Below are 14,916 nucleotides of genomic sequence, written 5' to 3' on the forward strand. Positions count from 1 at the left end.
CTAGGAGAATGATATAAACCTGACCCACATTGAATCAAGACCTTCACGTTTAAAGAAAGATGAGTATGAATTTTTCACGTATCTGGATAAACGCAGCATGCCCGCTCTGGCAAACATCATCAGAATCTTGAGGCATGACATTGGTGCCACTGTGCATGAGCTTTCCCGGGATAAGAAGAAAGACACAGGTAAGAGACAGGAATTTTGCAACACAGATGACCCTACATTCTCATCATAAAATAATGGCAAAAATAACCTCTACCCTGGAAGACCAGGATTAAGTGAGAGGATATAGGTTAGGGACTCAGACGAGTACCTGGCATATTTAGACATTTAATAAATGTTCTTTTCCCCCTTCCTCAAGATAGCTGTTTCTTATATTAGTTGTCTTCTGCTGCAATTTTCATATATTTCTCATTCGTGGATTATTTTGCTCTCAATTTCCTAATTTCTAGAGGTAGCATGATTAGGGGATCCAGGGTGCTTTCTATATAAATGTAATTTCAAGACAAATTCTTTAGTTATCTCCATTTCATCTCATAGCCTCTCCCCAAGTCCTTCTCATGACATGTCAATTCTGGAGCTGGAGCTCCTTGGCTCCTTGTGCTTAGGTCTTTCACTGTCTTTCCGTCTCTTCCACTAGATTACAAGCTCCTCGTGGGCAGGGAGAGTCTCTTACCTATGTTAATATCCTCAGAGTTTAGTACAGTGCTTAATACACAGCTCTCAGCAAATGCTTGTGAGTGAATGGCTAAACAGAGCAGTTGTCAAGACTTGCTCTGCCCCCTTATTTACTTACTGAAATTGCTACTGAGTCCAAACTTGTTCTGCTCGGGTCATGTCAGGCCAATAAATCAGGAGACGAGTTGTTAGGGCAAGGAATAATGACTTTATTCAGAAAGCCCGCAGACCGAGAAGATATCAGACTAGTGTCTCAAAGAACCATCTTACCTTATCAAAGAATTCAGGCCTTCTTTGATACTAAAAAGGTGAAAGGGTTTGTTTGTTGCAAACTTCTTGGTGCAGGAATCCTTTGTTCTTGCAGGTATCCACATAGGTCAGGTCATGATGTTCCTATAAACCTCCAACAAAACAAATAGTATTCTCTGTTCTGCAACTAGTTATCCCTGTATGTATGAACTCTTAAAGGTCAGAGCCCTGAGAATAGGCTATCCTGTATATTTCAGGCTATAGGCAACATTCTTTTACAAAATGTGCAAAGCCATCATGACTAAGCAGGGGCAACAGAGTACAAAGGTTAAAGTAAAAGAAACAGCTCTAATATGGAGTCAGATTTGTTCTTCCCTATTACAAAATGTCATTGATGTGCCCTGGAGGGGAGTGGATTGTAGGAATTAAGAGTATGGGCTTGGGGTTGGACAGGCTTCAGTTCAAGTCCTACTTTTTCCACTTATTGGCTTTGAGACCCTTGACAAGTCTGTTTAACTGCTCTGACCTCAATTTTTCATAGGGCTTTTGTGAGGATTAAATGAGATCTTCCATAGTCGGTGCTTAGAACAGTGCCCAGCTGGATAAATGAGAGTATGTGATGGTTGTTAAATTGATGAGCCATGCTAATACATTATTATTAACTAAAGGCTATACATTAGGGATCATGCTTTGTATTGTATAGTTCTGTTGGTTTTGATAAATGCATAATGTCATGTATCCACCATTACATCTCATGCAGAACGGTTGCAACGCCCTAAAAATGTCCTGTGCTCCACCTGTTCATCCCTCCCTCCTTATCCCCTCCCCCTGGCAACCACTCATCTTTTTATTGTCTCCATGATTTTGACTTTTCCAGAATGTCATGCATTATGAATATGGAATCACAGAGAATATATCCTTTTTGGGCTGTTTTATTTTTACATTTAGCAAGGTTCCTCCATGCCTTTTTGTGACTCGATAGCTCATTTTTTGTAATTACTGAATAACGTTCCATTGTATAGATGTACCACATCTTGTTTATCCATGGGTAAGGCTGTTAAACATTCATGTGCAGGTTTTTCTGTGGACATAAATTTTCAACTCATTTAAGTAAATACTTAGAAGTGTGATTGCTGAGATGAACTACTTTTTTCCTATATAATCAAAAATTGTTTTCTACTGTAAAATCAAAAGCTTTTTTTCTCGCCCAAACATTGAAGACTAGCTCAAGAGAATTTCAGGCTCTGTACCTGAAAATAGTATGTTAATAGGCAGAGATGCTTTAAAATGAGACAAGACCCACCTCTTTGCATAGGCCATTGAAACATTTTCTAAAAGACACCTCCGAGGCCATCCTAGGAGACCTCTTCTCTTCCTGCTCGTGTCCTCCTGTGGCTGTAACCAAGACAAGGAAGTCCATCCTGGGCTTCTGCCTTTGCCAAGGGTAGACAGCAATGCACACGGTCTCCGGTCGCTGGGGGCGGGTACTTGGAATTCCTCCTCAGATTAACCCTATCTGCCTTCCTTCCTCTTCCACCTCCCAAGTGAGCTGCTGCCCTGATGACGGCCTTCTCGTGCTTTTCCGGCCACCTGCTCCCCACAGGAGCCACAGGCCCTCAGGGCAAAGGGGCTGCCGAATCGTGGGTGAAGCTCTGCCTCTGCTCAGAGCAGGTAGAGGGCAGGCCAGCTGGTGCCCTGGGGTAGGAAATCAAAGCAACTGACAGGCAGGCAGGCAGCCCCCTGGGGAGGCAGGGAAGATGCATAGAGATCAGCTGAAGGTCTGGCAGCCTGAACGGGAGGCTCAGAAATAGGATGTGGAAGAACAGTTAGGAGCCCAGACTCTGGAACCAGGATACACACTTGGTGTGACTTTGGGCAAATTACTGATCACCGCAGTCTGTCACTGTATCAGATGGGAGTACGAGTCTCTGCCTCACAGGATTAATGAAATAACACCAGTGGAGCACTGAGAACAGCACCGAGCGTGTTTAAGGGCTTAACAGAAGTTCTCTATTCTTAGCATTAGCATCCTTGTTATTATAAACTATGACCTGAGCACGGGAGCCACGAAAAGCCAGCCTGTACACAACTGCGTTTTCAGAGATTCTGGGAACTAGAAAATGACCTCACAGGTCAGGCAGCCCAACAGACTCCTTAATTCTTCATCAAAAAAAATGGAGGCCGTGACTTGCCTTAAGGCACAGAGTGAATTCTGTGCAGTTGTGGGCAAGCGGATGTCTAACATGGGCTCATGGGCTGGCGAGGATGACGGGACAGCCAGGTGAATACAGAAGAGGGGCGGGTGCTGTGATGGAGACACGGCTGGTGGAATTGGGCCTCTTCTCCACTTTGAACTCTGAGGACCCAGCAAGTGTGAAAGTGAAAAAGCCAACGTTCTGACACAGGGGCACCACGTCATCAGTGTGGGGCTCATCGGAGGTGGAACGTGGCACAGGGTTGATTCCCCGGCGGGGCTCAAAATGGCAAGGCGTTGACGTTTAACGTTGGATTGATATTTTACCTAGTGAGGAAACAACTGCTCGGACTAACCCTTTAAAACAACACGTGTTTCTCGACCCTTATTTCTTTGGATGGTTGGTCACCCTGTCGCATATTGGCTGCCACTCCCTGACACGGTTTCCTGAGCTTCATGTCCACGTAACGGACCGGCTGCTCTGGATGCAGTGATGCCGAAACAGCCCAGCTTTGCACCTGCCGAGAGACACGGGCCCTTTGGGTTTCTGGGGGTAGTTTTTGTGAACTGGAATCTGGGCCCAGAAACAGATCTTTTTAGGGGAAACAACCATCCCTTTGCAGAGTTGTTCTTTCCGTCGAACTCCACGGGAGGATGATTAGAAGAAGAAAAGCATCATCATAGATCTGAACCTTTGATTCTTTCACTTGACAAAATGCCCTTTCTATTGAGGGGCTCAGATCTCAGGGGCGAGTCTGACAGCAGGTTGAAGGGGAGAGATCTGAACCCCTCAAATCAATTAGGCTAAACCACTTTCCATTCTAGTTTTCAAACGTTCAAAAGGCCGTGTGGGCGCTAGAAAATGAAAGTTTTCAGTTTCTTAATTGCTAAAGTTCCCCACCCAAAACAGCTTAAGGGAAGGCTAATTATGGTGACATGTTAAAGAAACCCCAACCTTCTAAAATGCCTCCTAGAGAAGCTGATGGGAGTTTAATAGGATTTTAATCCAGAGAGTCTTTTGAATACTTGAGGTCTATTCTCCTGCTACCCTCTCTCCTGATGACCTCAAATCCTTCTTCAACCCAACATGAAAGAGCATTAATATCTTCCATCGATCAATCTACTAATCCTTTTACCTTTCCCTTTGAGTCTTCTGCATGACATTACATTGAGCGGTGGGGGCAGGGTGTGTGTGTGGGGGGTGGGGATGGAAAATTCCTACATGGAGCCAGATTGCAGCCAGGAGAAGCAGATGGACAAAATGACTTGGCTAGACAGAGGTGTAGGATCATCACCTTTTGAGAAATTTATCTGTTTGGTGTTATTTTCCAAGAGCGGTTGGCCATCAAGTAGATTTCGTTCATGCTGTGGTGATTGTAAGGGTCTTGCTGTGGAAACAAAGGGAGTCCAGACTGCCAGGACAATTGTAATTTTCTGTGGGGAGTAGAAAGGCTATTTATTTATTTATTCATCTCTCTATCTACTACCTATATCTAGCCTAGGGGCTCTTATGATTTTATTTGTCGTCTTATTTGGATTAATTCCTGAAGCAATGATTTAAGTGGAGAAGACAAAGATTTAATTGTGAGAAGACAAAGTAACATCATTATATTTATTCCTTCCCTCATATATGCCACTCTCCCCTCCCAGCCCTCTTGAGTTTTTCCCTTTTTTGCTTCAACATTGCTGCCATGAAAGGCAGTGCCATGACAAGCCTGAAGTTTCAGATCCATCGTGGAAGGAGGAAGGATAGGGTTCCTCGGAGGAGTCTGAAAAGCCCCTGGGATTTTGGGCAAAATGGTACATGTGCACCTGCATGCATATGTTTTAGGAGAGAAGATTTTCAAAAAGGTCATTGTTCCCAAAGAGTTGAGACCCTGTAGAGAGAAGCTGCTTAGGGCAGGAGGGGGTCCAGATGGTTTTCCCCATTTCCGTCACCTGTGCCTGCTTTTCCTCTCTCTCTCCCTCTGCTCCTCTGTTCTGTTTCCATCATCTTTCCTTTGTCCCCCTCCTCACTTCCAAACCTCCTCCCATGCGTTTCACTCAGCCCCAAGTGTGCCTCAGGGCTGTAGATGTTCGTGGCCCTGGGCCTGCAGGAGACCCAGGGTCTGCATGTTTGTAAAGACACACAGGATTGATTGACAGCCTTTTCCAGTCTACCAGGATGCTTGCTGCCTGTGTTGATGTTGCCGGGAGTCCTCTGGCAGCTGAGGATGGGACTTTTGTTTCCACTCTGCCTCATCGAGACAAGCAGACCCGCAGCTGAGAGGATAAGCCCATTGAGGGGAAGGTGGCATCAACCCTGCAGCTGGAAGCTGGTCTAGGGCTTGCTCCTTCACGATCGGTCAGAGGCAGCTCTATTCACTGGCAAGGGAAGATCCCGAGTAAATGCTGTTTTTGTAGCCAGTCTGTTTACCAGGTCGCAGGGCTTCAAGCTGAGGAAGATCATAAGATTATAAGCAGGCTTTCATTCTAACAGGAATTCCTTATTTGCATGCCAAATCCAAATGATTTTCCCCTTAGGTTGTCTCATTTAAGCTTTACAACAGTCAACTCAGATAGCTAGGGCAACAGATAACATGATTCTCATTCTCAACATTAGGAAGTGAGACAGTGGTACACTTGAACCGTGGTGTGGATTTTGGAGTCTTCACTTTTCCAGTTCAGTTCCAGGGCTGTAGTTGTTTTGGCCAAGTTGCTCGCCCTCTGTAGGCCTAGCTTTTCTCGTCTGTAAAATGAAGATATCTGTGTGCCAGTGCGGTTGTGTGGATTCTGTGACATACTTTGCACAATGTGCCTGGCATAAAGGATCCATGCAAAATGGTCAGTAAACTTGTCCCTGAGTCTTTTCTAAGGATACCTGGTGAATCTTACGGTTGAGGCAAAGCCAGAATCCCCAAACTCCTGATCTTTGGTAAAGAAAGGCCGCCATGATGTGCTTTTTGGATGGTGAAAATTACAAATAATTAGACTGAGAACACCTTTTCTGTCTGTGACAGGTGTGTTCCCTCAATTAAAGGGGTAATAAAGGAATAGGAGATGATTTTAACTGAATGTCAAGTTGCCATTCATGCTGGATTGAGGGAGTATCATAGCAAGTCAAAAAGAGCAATTAATTTAGAGTCGAGAGCTAGGATTTGGATTCCTATTCTGTACACTGCCAGCTAGGTTTGAATCCCATCTGACTCCCTACCAGCTGGGAGACCTCTTTACCTCTCCTTCCTCATCTGTGAAATGGACCTAAGACCCACTTGGCCACTTTCTAGGGCTCATGGGGTCTTCGTGCAAGACACTCTGTGTGTTAGGGTGTTTGATGGATTGAGTTGAACTTGCTTGAGTTGAATAGGCCCTTGATCTTATTCCTCCCTAAGCCTCAGTAAGGGGGGAGCTTTATGATCTATAACCTCAGCTTAATGTCAGACTATTTGCCACCACCAGCTCCATGGGGTGGACGCTGGCCAGGCTAATAAAATATAGGGAGTTGGTGGCAGTCACCCCCTCACTGGGGCCAGCCTCGCCTAGCCGCCAGGGAGATAACTTCCTCTGTGGGATGATGTGAGGGGCCCTGGGAATGGTATCTCATTCCCAAAGATGACTTCCTGTGAACATGGTTTGGAGGCTTGACATTATCCCCTTGGCCATGTGTTATATTGGAAATAGCACTGGTCTAGGAAACAGCTTCACATTCAGATTTCCTGCTTTTTCCCTCCCTCCTTCCCTTTTCCCCCCTCCCTTTTTTTCCTTCTCTTCTTCCTTCTTCCTTACCATTCTGACAGCATCCATTGCCAAAAGCAGTAACCTCTTTCTTGTTTTCATCCTCTTTGAAATATTTGTAGCATTTGACGCCATTTTCCCCCTAGAATTCTCTTTTTCCATAGTATTTTATGAATTACGTGGCTCTTACTTATTAAAATCCTGACGATTGGGGTTTTCTTCCTTTTTCTCTTACTACTCCTTCTCAAAAACCAGAGTCTGCTTTACCACCTTCTTCTCTTTCATTCACATTTATGCCCTAATTTGGTTGATCATTCATTCATGCAACTCATATTTATTGAGCATCCATTCAGTGGCAGCCACATGGAGGGATGCAGCAGGGAAAACAACACACGTGGTGCCTTGACTCACATGTCTTATGGTCTAGGAGGTAGTTGCTGTTTGGCCATGTCTATGCAGGGATAGGGAAGTGGGCGTGTGTCAGGAGCACCTAGGAGATACACTGAAGTCATTCTTGTGCATGGTGGGGAAAGGGGGAGCAGGGCCAAGGAGGGGCTCCTGGAGGGGGACAGACATATGGAAAAGGCTTTAGATGCATTCTGTTTGATCCAATGGAGGTTGACTGTAAGTCCAGCTGTAAGCAGCCAGTAATCAGATCTCAGGGCAATGTGAGCGCTCAGAAAACAGAATTCAGTATTTGGGAATATGGTGGACAACCTGCCAATAGGTAAGTTTATAAGATAAGTGACATCTTAAAAAGGCTATTAGGAGGATCTCTAGGTTAGATTGGTGATCGGAATAAATGCCCTTTTCTTTATTCATTATTTCCCTTGTATCTGTCACTCATTCCACCCATTTATTCATTTCCACACCATTCACTCTTTACTTCCTGCTAGGTTCCTTTTATTCATCTGGTTCTCATTCTCATTTTGACATGTGGACGGAGAGATCAAATGCTTTGCCTGGGCTGTCAGTGATAAAAGTGGGCCCTGCCCTACCACGCCTCCGCTCCATCCAGGAGGCAGGGACCAGCTTGGCTCCATCAGCCAGCGTTTGGCTCACCCGTTCTTGCCAAGACCTTCCTGAAGGGCGTTCCTTCTTCAAAAAGAAAATGGAAGCTCCTTAAAAGAGAAAACTAACCCCCTCAGAAGTCTTCATCTGTTGTGATCAGCATAGCAAAGGCTTCTCTGCCCAGCTGGAGGCCATCGGAGGCTTCAGAGGGGACATCCAGGAGCCTGGGAAGAAGGGGTGCAAAACACCCTTCTATTTTGGGCCTAGGAAGCCGAGGATTTATGGCTCTCCCTGAGACAGCCTGGAGACAGAAGTCTGGGGCAAGCCTGGGTGCCTTGTTGGCGACACCCTGGGGCTGGTGAACGGAGGGAGGGAGGGGGTTAGATAGGACCCAGGCTGCACCTTGAACTGCTATAAATTTAATGGGCCAGTTCTGACCCGCTGGCCGGGAAGCAGGCTCCAGCCAGGCCTGGGGGCTGCGGAAGGCTTTTGCTCAGGAGCACCCCTGAGCCAGCCGCCTCTCGGCGCCCAGGCTGAGCAGTTGACCCCGACTTAATGAGACCACGACGTGGGTGTCCAGGGCCAGCTCTCCCTCGGGCTGCTTCCCTTGGAGCCAAATCAATATTTATTAATGATCCGCACCCCGCCCCCACCCCGGATGTTTCTCTCTTCACAGAGGGCCTCTGTCGCACCAGCCTGCCCAAGCCATTCATTAACTGCGGAGCCCCGCAGCCCGAGAGGCCGTGGGGGGGGCTCACAGGGGCCAGCCCACCGCGGATGTATTTGCAAAGGTCATTAATGAGCTAATCTGATTTAACTTTTCAAAACAGAGGCCTGGGTCGCTGGGGTCAGTCTCGATTCCCGGCTTTGTGAGTGAGACTGGGTGGGAGGGGAAGGGCCTGTGAGTGTCACTGAAGAAGAGAAAGGAAATATGAAGGTGTCTTTGAGGAACCGAGGACTTAGGTGTTAAATAGTTACCGCCCCTAAAGCCAGGGGGGCTCGGGATGGAAGGTGGTGAGGACCCGGGGCTGTCCTAGGGATTTTCTTCAAGCCCCTCTCAATTCCTGTGTTAGTTTGTCATCTCCTTCCCCTCTCCAGGCAGGAGAACAGAAATCTAAAGTCAAGGGCCCCTCATCTGCACCTTATTCTAAACCAGCCTAGCACATTCAGCGCACAAGTTCAGTGCACGAGCTACAGAGTTCGGATTCCCGCCCAGCCGGTGCTGTGATCTTGAACAAGTCGCTTCGTCTGTCTGAGCCTCAGTTTGCTTATCAGTAAAGCGGAAATAATCGTGTCTACCCTCTAGGGTTACTCTGAGAATTAAAACAGACAATGGAAGTAAAGTGCTTAGTGCAGCATCTGATGTATGGGAAGCTCACAAAAAATGTAACTTTGAAGGAAAAAAAGGTAACTGTAACTTTGGGGCTGGGGAAGTTGGAAGAGCCAACTCTTGACTCTTGGTGTCGAGGATGGAGACACAAGTATGAGCCCTGCCCCTGCCACCAGTGGCCTGCGGAACCTTACTTAACCAGACAAGTGTCCCTGGGACTTTTTTTGGAGAGGTTCAAGTGTAATGATGACACAGGTCTACCTACTGGGGGTCAGTGGCTTCTCATCCTAACCAAAGAGTAGGTGAGCGCTTGGCTGCCGCACCTGTTTCACAGATGAGAAGCCAGAGACTCAGGAATCTAGGAACTTTCTCTGTGGGAGGGATGGGTAGGAAAGCTGAAACTTGAACGCAGACCTACCGGCTTCCAGTTGGTTCTCTGCAGTCTCCTGCCTTTAGCACTTGCGGTCCCCACACTGTTTTACTTCACAGCCCTGCTCAGCTGGGCCTCTTCCCCAGGCAGTGAGCCATGGCAGGACCTTGGTCCCCCCTGACCCCCCAACACCCAGAACTTGCCTCTCCTGGGTCTCATTTCCTTAAGCCTGCTCGTCCCTGCTCCCCAGGCTGACAGCCGGTGAACCACTTCTCTTAATCGTCAAGCCCAGCCTGGGTCCTCTTTTCTACCGCAGAGGCTGTACCCAAGGGCCTCCAGGAGATGACACCTTAACCTCACGTGAGGTCTGGGGAGGGGATGGGGGAACCGATTCGAAGTTAGGACTGGGCTGCTGCCCGGAGAAAGTGTGTACCAGGCCCATCCCCCCTTATTACCTGGCTTTCTCTAATGATAATCATGATCATGATAGTGATAATAATACCAAATACTCATAATGGTCCCGCTCTGTGCCAAGCACTGTCCTAGTCGTGCCTTAGCTCATTTAATCCTCACACACTCTGAAGTACATCCTCTTATTATAGCCATTTTACAGATAAGAACCTGGGGAACAAAGGGGTTAAGTAATTTGCACAAAGTCTCAACATCTCGAAGTAGCAGAGGTGAGATTTGGCCCCAGGCAGTCTGGCTCCAGAGTCTGTGTGACTAGCCACGAAGCTTTGCCACTTCTCTAGCCTGCTCTGTTCTGGGCCTTTTCTGGATGATGATGGGGCCCAGAAGCCACTGAAGGCCCCTTGACTTGGGTGAGCGCCCCGTGGCCTCGCAGCACCCCCTGGGGTCCCCTGACAGTCTCCCTGACTAGGTCCTGGTTTTGCTAAGCTGCTTCGACCTTTGCCTTCTCTTTGCCAAGACTTGAATCCTTGGAGTTTTTGCAGCCCTCTCAAGTTCTCTGATATTTTTTTCCACCAGGAGGTCTGAACCAAGACATGTGGCCCAACTACAAAGTGTTTTCCCTTTGGAGGAGAGAAGGAAAAAAAAAAAAAAAGTCAGCCAGAGCTGAAAATATGCTGGTTCTGCTGCCCCCTGGCGTTCATTTGGGAGCCGGCCAGCACACCCAGCTCTGAACCAAGGCAGGGAGAGCAAAGCTTCTCTCTGGAGTAGAGCCTAGTTTCTTGGGTGAGAGAAAGGGAAATGGTGGGGGCCGTGCATTTTGGATACTGAAGAAATGCAGTGGCTCTACTTCCAGAAACAAGCGAGGCTGACACATTAATTGACTGGAAGTATCAATATATTTTCATGTGTCCTCTGGCCAGCCTCAGCCCTCCATAGTTGGAATATGAAACCCAAAAGGGACTGCAGCAGCTAGTGAATCCCCCAGCTCGAATTTTATACAAGGGGAAACTGAGGCCCAAGATCAGGAATCCTGTTAACATCAGAGCCAGATTGAGAAGGAGCTTCTAACTCCAGTCTCCCTTCTTTCCTCCCCTTCCCCTTCCGCCCCCTCTCCCTTCTCCCCCTCTTTCCTCTTCTCCTCTTCCTCCTCCTCCTTTTTCTTCTTCATCATCATTAAACTTTTTCCCATCCTAATTGTTAACACCGATTGAGCACTTACTATGTGGGCCGGTCACTCTGCTAAGATGTGTCCCATTTCCTATAGCATTTAATGTATGCAATGATGGCAATAATAGGGAATGACAGTTTTAATCCATTTTGTGGCTAAAGAAACTAAGGCTCTGAGAGATAAAATACTCACTCAGTTACACAACAGAATAAGTGGTTGACTTCCTAGCCTTGCTGAAAGACTTTCTACTCACCTCCCTGCACTATATTAACGGCAGAGTAAAAGGAAAAAAAAAAATCCCTGGAGCTTGCAGGTGAATAATACTAGTACAGACGTACTTCTTCTATTGTGCTTTGCTTTACTGTGCTTCACAGATTCTGTGTTTCTTACAAATGGAAGGTTTGTGGCCGCCCTGTGTCAAGCAAGTCTATCGGTGCCATTTTCCCAACAGCATTGGCTCACTTCCTGTCTCTGCGTCCCAATTTGGTAATTCTCACAATATTTCAAACTTTTTCATGATTATATTTGTTATGGTGCTCTGAGATCAGTGATCTTTGCTATCACTGCTATGACTCACTGAAGGCTCAGATGATGGTTAGCAGTTTTTAGCAATAAAGTATTTTTTATTTAAGGTATGTACATTGTTTTTCCATACATAATGCTATTGCACACTTAGTAGACTACAGTATAATCTAAACATAACTCTTATATGTACTGGGAAACCACAAAATTCACGTGACTCACTTTATTGTGCTATTCTCTTTACTGCGGTGGTCTGGAGCCGAACCCACAATATTTCCAACATGAGTCTGTATTTACTATGTACCAGACACTGTTCTCAACAAATCACACATATTAACTCTTTTAAACTTATGTTGTTTCTATAAAGTATACTTTATTATCCCCACTTTACTTATGGGAAGACTGAGGCACAAAGAGGAATAATTTGTCCTGGGTGCCCCAGAGGGTAAATATAGAGACAGCATTCAAGCCTAGGCTGTGTGGCTCTGTTATCCAGGCCCTTAACCATGACCAGTCTGTGTCTCCCTGAGGCAGATAGGGAACCAGATCTGGGACAGATCTAGGAACAAGCTCTGGCTATTACAGTCCCCTTCAGCCATGGCAAGGTCGTGTCATGTCTCTAGGACCCTCACCCTGGGGTCTGGAGCCACAGGATGTTATATAAAATAGTATCCCCATCTCCTTGCACTGCTTTGTTCTTCTTCAGGAACTTCCTGGCATTGTTATATATTTAAATTTATTTATTGTTTATTCCTTGTCACCCTCACTAGAATATAAGCACCACAGGCATGAAGACTCCACTGTATTCACCTCTCAACGTCCAGTGCCTGGTAGTAGTGGATGCTCAGAACGTAATCATGGAAACGCCTTTGGCAGGGCTAACGGCCGCCCCGCCCCCCCAAGTCTGAAAGGGGTGCAGCAGGAAAGGGCTGGCTTGCCCTATTTCTGGGGGCAGCTGTTATTGCCAGAATTATGGATAATTTTTAGGCAAAAGAGAGACTATGAACAAGTGGGGACGGGCAGCCTTGGAAGTGAGGTGACAGGGCGGCAACATGCTAGATAACCAGGAAGGGTCTTGGAGGAGATCCCGAGTCCTGGCTGACTGCAATGGGATGTCCTTCCTCAAGCCCTTCCAAACTCGGGTAGGGAATAGACCCCATTTTCAGTGCTGACAACAGAGGTCCATTGTGCAAGGGAAGGCACTGGATTCAAGGAGAAAGAAAAGCTTGAGGAGAATTCAGGTGACAAAGTGGGAAGTCAGGTCCCAAGCTAGGTGAGCAGAACGTGGTGCTGAGTCATCCCAGACTCCAAAGTCTAGCCTTTGGGACCGCAGAGGTCCATGAAGAGACTTACCCTCCCTGTTCCTCAGTTTCCTCTTCTGTAAAATGGGGATAATAATAACACCTACCTCATGGGCCTGTTAGGAGAATTGGGTGAGGTACGGTATGTAAAGTGTTCAGGACAGTGCCTGGCACGCAGCAAGAGCTATGTAAGCATTAGCTGGAATTACTACGTCTGTTCCCATTATTACCATCATAGGGAGCCCACCTTGAGAAGTGGGCTGGTTTTAGGGGCATGGAAGCCTTCAGGTGGGAAACTGTAAAGACAATCAGGCCGTCAAGCTCCAGCCCTCACAACCACTGTGCTCCCCACCCCCATACCTGGCAGGACAGATTTTGTGGTCCAGACCTGAGACCACAGAGTCATCCAAGCCCGAGTTTCAATCCTGAATCCACTGTTTCCTAGCCGTGTGTGTATTTGGGTTTGTCACTTAGCCTCTCTGTATCTCAGTTTTCTCATTTATAATATGGGGAGACCAACAGTACCCACCAATAGTACAAATACTAAGTAAAGTATTTAGAATGATACTCAGTGTTAGTTTTTATTATTAACAGAAAGCTTAGCATCTCAGATCTATGGAAACGAGGCTCTAAATGGACCGTGATTACTGCTATTCAGATAAGCATCTTCTTTTGGTGGAATGCAGCTGATTCCTGTCTGATGCCGTTATTGTAGACCGTGGAAGACAGTTCCCCACTCTGGCCACTAGATGGCACGCATGATCTTTCCTGCCCCACCGGAGCAGGGCCAGAATCAGAAATAACGTGCAAGAGATGGAAAGCCACCTTCTGTGGGCCAGACACTCGGCTGCACCCTTTGCCTGCATTCTCATTTACACCCCGCAACAATCCCCAGATTAAAGGAGATATTTCACTAAAAATGCTAAGCACAGTGCCTGGCACATGGTAAGGTCTCAAAAAATGTTTGGGATGCTTTCTATTGTTGTTGCTGCTATTCTCATTTTTACGGAGTTGGGACTGAGACACAGAGAAGATGAATAGGCAGCTGGGACCTAGATTCTAAGCCAGACCTAATTGGCTGTAAGTTCAGCATCTTTTCCCCTAAACTTTCCTCCCTCCTTCCCCTCCATGCACCTAGAACTACAGTGCACTCCTGGTTCCTGACTTCTTGGAATTTACAGTGCAAAATGTCCTCGTCTCTGTTCATTCTTAGGCTGGTTCCACTCCCAGTGTGTCTTCTTTCTTGAAGGCCACATACATTTAGGAGCTACCACCTGCTCTTTGCCCTGGGGTCCCTCTGCAGGACCCAGTCACTGTGGGTCACACAACACAGACCCCATCTTCTCTCCCACTATGCTGCTGCTTCAGAACAAGCCCACAGATTGTTAGGTGCTGCAAGGCATCGTCAAACTGCTGAACTGCATTCATTCTATGTCACCAGTGGCTTTCAAATTGGCTTTGGCATCAAATGGTTTTGCCGGGGTCCCTGGGGGCCCTTGGGAGGGAGACTCATGATAGGAAGATGGGGTCATGAGAAGAGAGCTCATGGGCTCACCTGTGCTTACAGTAGAACAGCTCTGTTTTACCTAATTTATATTCCGGAATATACCTGAAACACATATTACATGAAATATTCTGCTGCTACAGTAAACCATCAAAAACCACTCCACTAGGCCACGATAGGTGGAAAGGAGATGAATTTTGAGATAATTCAGAGAAAATTTCCAGGAAAGAGAGTATGTTTAGGAATGTGTTTTCAAATTAGTTTCCAAGGTGCTAAGTGAAATAAGGCAGACAGAAAAAAAAAAAGTTAAATACCACATGGTATCACATCTAGGTGGAACCTTCAAAAAGAAAAAAGGTAAACTCATAGAAACAGAGAGTAGATAACTGGTTGCCAGGTGCTTAAGGGTCGGGAAATAGGGAGAGGTTGGTAAAAGGGTACAAACTTTCAGCTATAAGATG

At 46.6% G+C, this 14,916-nt stretch overlaps 1 protein-coding gene across 1 annotated transcript in view; it reads left to right on the top strand.

Moving 5' to 3' along the window:
• PAH (phenylalanine hydroxylase) overlaps nt 1–14,916 on the top strand; it is a 70,888-nt gene that overhangs the window by 20,842 nt on the left and 35,130 nt on the right. Inside the window, exon 3 of the mRNA XM_061204701.1 lies at nt 5–188. Within this exon, the coding sequence (XP_061060684.1) occupies nt 5–188 (184 nt within the window). The remainder of the gene's footprint in view (nt 1–4; nt 189–14,916) is intronic.

The sequence above is a fragment of the Eubalaena glacialis genome, chromosome 11 (genome assembly GCF_028564815.1).
Source record: "Eubalaena glacialis isolate mEubGla1 chromosome 11, mEubGla1.1.hap2.+ XY, whole genome shotgun sequence".
NCBI classification, from domain to species: Eukaryota; Metazoa; Chordata; class Mammalia; order Artiodactyla; family Balaenidae; genus Eubalaena; species Eubalaena glacialis.